The following is a 2,024-nucleotide window of genomic DNA, read 5'->3' on the forward strand; positions in this document are numbered from 1 at the left end:
GGAAAGGCAATGGCTGCCAGATTGTCTCTGACAGACTTGGAAAGCACTCAGTTAGGATATGCTAACAAAGAGGAGTTTGAAGTATTGTCCATTGATACCTTAATGGATACATATTGGAGGAATCCAATCATTAATTATCTTAAGGACCCTTCGACAGATACAGAAAGAAAAACCAAGTACATGGCTTTATCTTATGTTTTGATGGGGAATGAATTATTCAAGAAAACCCCTAAAGGGATCCTGTTGAAATGTTTAGGAGAAAATGAAGCTTACTTGGCATTATCTAGTGTACATAGTGGAGCCTGTGGAGCACACTAGGCAGGCCATAAGATAAAATGGTTGCTTTTCAGATATGGAATGTATTGGCCCACCATGTTAAAAGATTATATAGAGTTTGCTAGGGGTTGCCAAGAATGTCAAATACATGGGAATTCAACATGCTCCTACAAGTGAGCTTCATACAATTATTAAACCTTGGCCTTTCAGAGGTTGGGCATTAGATCTAATTGGAGAAATTCAACCCAATTCATCCAAAGGATAAAGGTACATACTTGTAGGAATTGACTATTTCACTAAATGGGTCGAAGCAGTACCTGTAGTAAATGTGGATCAGGAAACTGTTATCAAATTCATTCAAGGGCAAATTTTATATAGATTTGGAATCCCAGAAAGTATAACAACAAATCAAGGATCAGTTTTTACTGGTCGAAAGATGCAAGAGTTTACAAAGGAGATGGGTTTCAAATTATTAACATCCACACCCTATTATGCTCAAGCCAATGGGCAAGTTGAAGCATCCAATAAAGTAATAATTGGCTTAATCAAAAAGCATGTAGGGAAGAAGCCAAAAAACTGGAACAAAACTTTAGACCAAGCACTTTGGGCTTGTCGAACCTCCCCTAAAGAAGCCACTAACACTACACCTTTCCAACTTACATTTGGACATGACACAGTATTACCTGTCGAAATCTACTTGCAATCAGTGAGAATCCAAAGACAAGGAGAAATTCCATCTGACTTATACTGGGAAATGATGATAAATGAGCTGGTGGATTTGGACGAAGAAAGGTTGCATGCGTTAGAAGTATTAAGAAGACAGAAGGAGAGTGGAAATCAAAAAGGATGGTCGAAACAGCCGCTTTTTTCTCCTCCTCAGTAAGTGGTATAAGTGAAGTCTGGGTGATGGATGGTCGAACTTTAGTTGGATTTGGGACCGTGTCGACGTTGGCATCACCAGTTCCAGTTTGATTTCCTTCAGTATCAACTTCTCCCACATTCATGTCTTCATCTTCCTGAAAATACCCCTCAATCTCATCAGAATCCTGATCTCATCAGCATCATTCAAAGGAAACGCAACTCTTGTAGGAGAATTACTGGGAGTATCCTCAGAATCTTCTTTCTCTGCTGATTCCTTCTCATCAGCATGCTGCGAATCTCTTTTACCATCTTCACCAGGACAAGAGGTTTCTTGTTCATTCTGGGCGTTATTTGCTTCGAGATTTTGGATCCCAGTCGAAGATCCTTTGTTTTGGATAGCACCGCTGATTGTCGGAGGAGGAGATGGATTCATGTCGCTCGAAGGATCACTCTGATTGGCGGTAGAAATGAGGGGAGTGTTGGGTTTGTCCTGAAAGCAAAGTGTTAGAATAAAGCGTAAGTTTCTCGAAAGATAAAACACTCAAGGTCGAAGTCTACCTGTTGAGCCTCAGGATCAGAAGCATTGCTCCCAATATGCTCCAGCGCTGCGCCACCAGAGGGCTGGGATTGAGTTTTCGTTGGAAGAGGAGGGAGAATGTTGGTTTCGACACCTTGTTGTTTATTTGTTTGGTAAGGGGCAACTGTTGCCTTATTCTTTTTCTGCTTTTTCTTCAGTGGAGTCGGAGGAGTATCTTCTTTATCATCTTCGACATGAATTATATTAGCAGTGGAGACTTTTCTTTTCTTGGGCGTCAAAGGAGGCTTGCCACTACCCTGAAAAATAAAATTATACATAGTCAGAAAAATACGAAAGAGACAAAGAAGTT

General features: G+C 40.5%; 1 protein-coding gene across 1 annotated transcript; it reads left to right on the forward strand.

Moving 5' to 3' along the window:
- Nucleotides 1-424: 424 nt before the first annotated feature.
- Nucleotides 425-1,159, forward strand: LOC127093999 (uncharacterized). The gene is made up of 2 exons (XM_051032881.1): nt 425-488; nt 591-1,159. The coding sequence occupies exons 1-2, from the start codon at nt 425-427 to the stop codon at nt 1,157-1,159; spliced, it is 633 nt and encodes a 210-aa protein (XP_050888838.1).
- The last annotated feature ends 865 nt before the right edge of the window (nt 1,160-2,024 follow it).

The sequence above is a fragment of the Lathyrus oleraceus genome, chromosome 6 (assembly GCF_024323335.1).
Source record: "Lathyrus oleraceus cultivar Zhongwan6 chromosome 6, CAAS_Psat_ZW6_1.0, whole genome shotgun sequence".
NCBI lineage: Eukaryota > Viridiplantae > Streptophyta > Magnoliopsida > Fabales > Fabaceae > Lathyrus > Lathyrus oleraceus.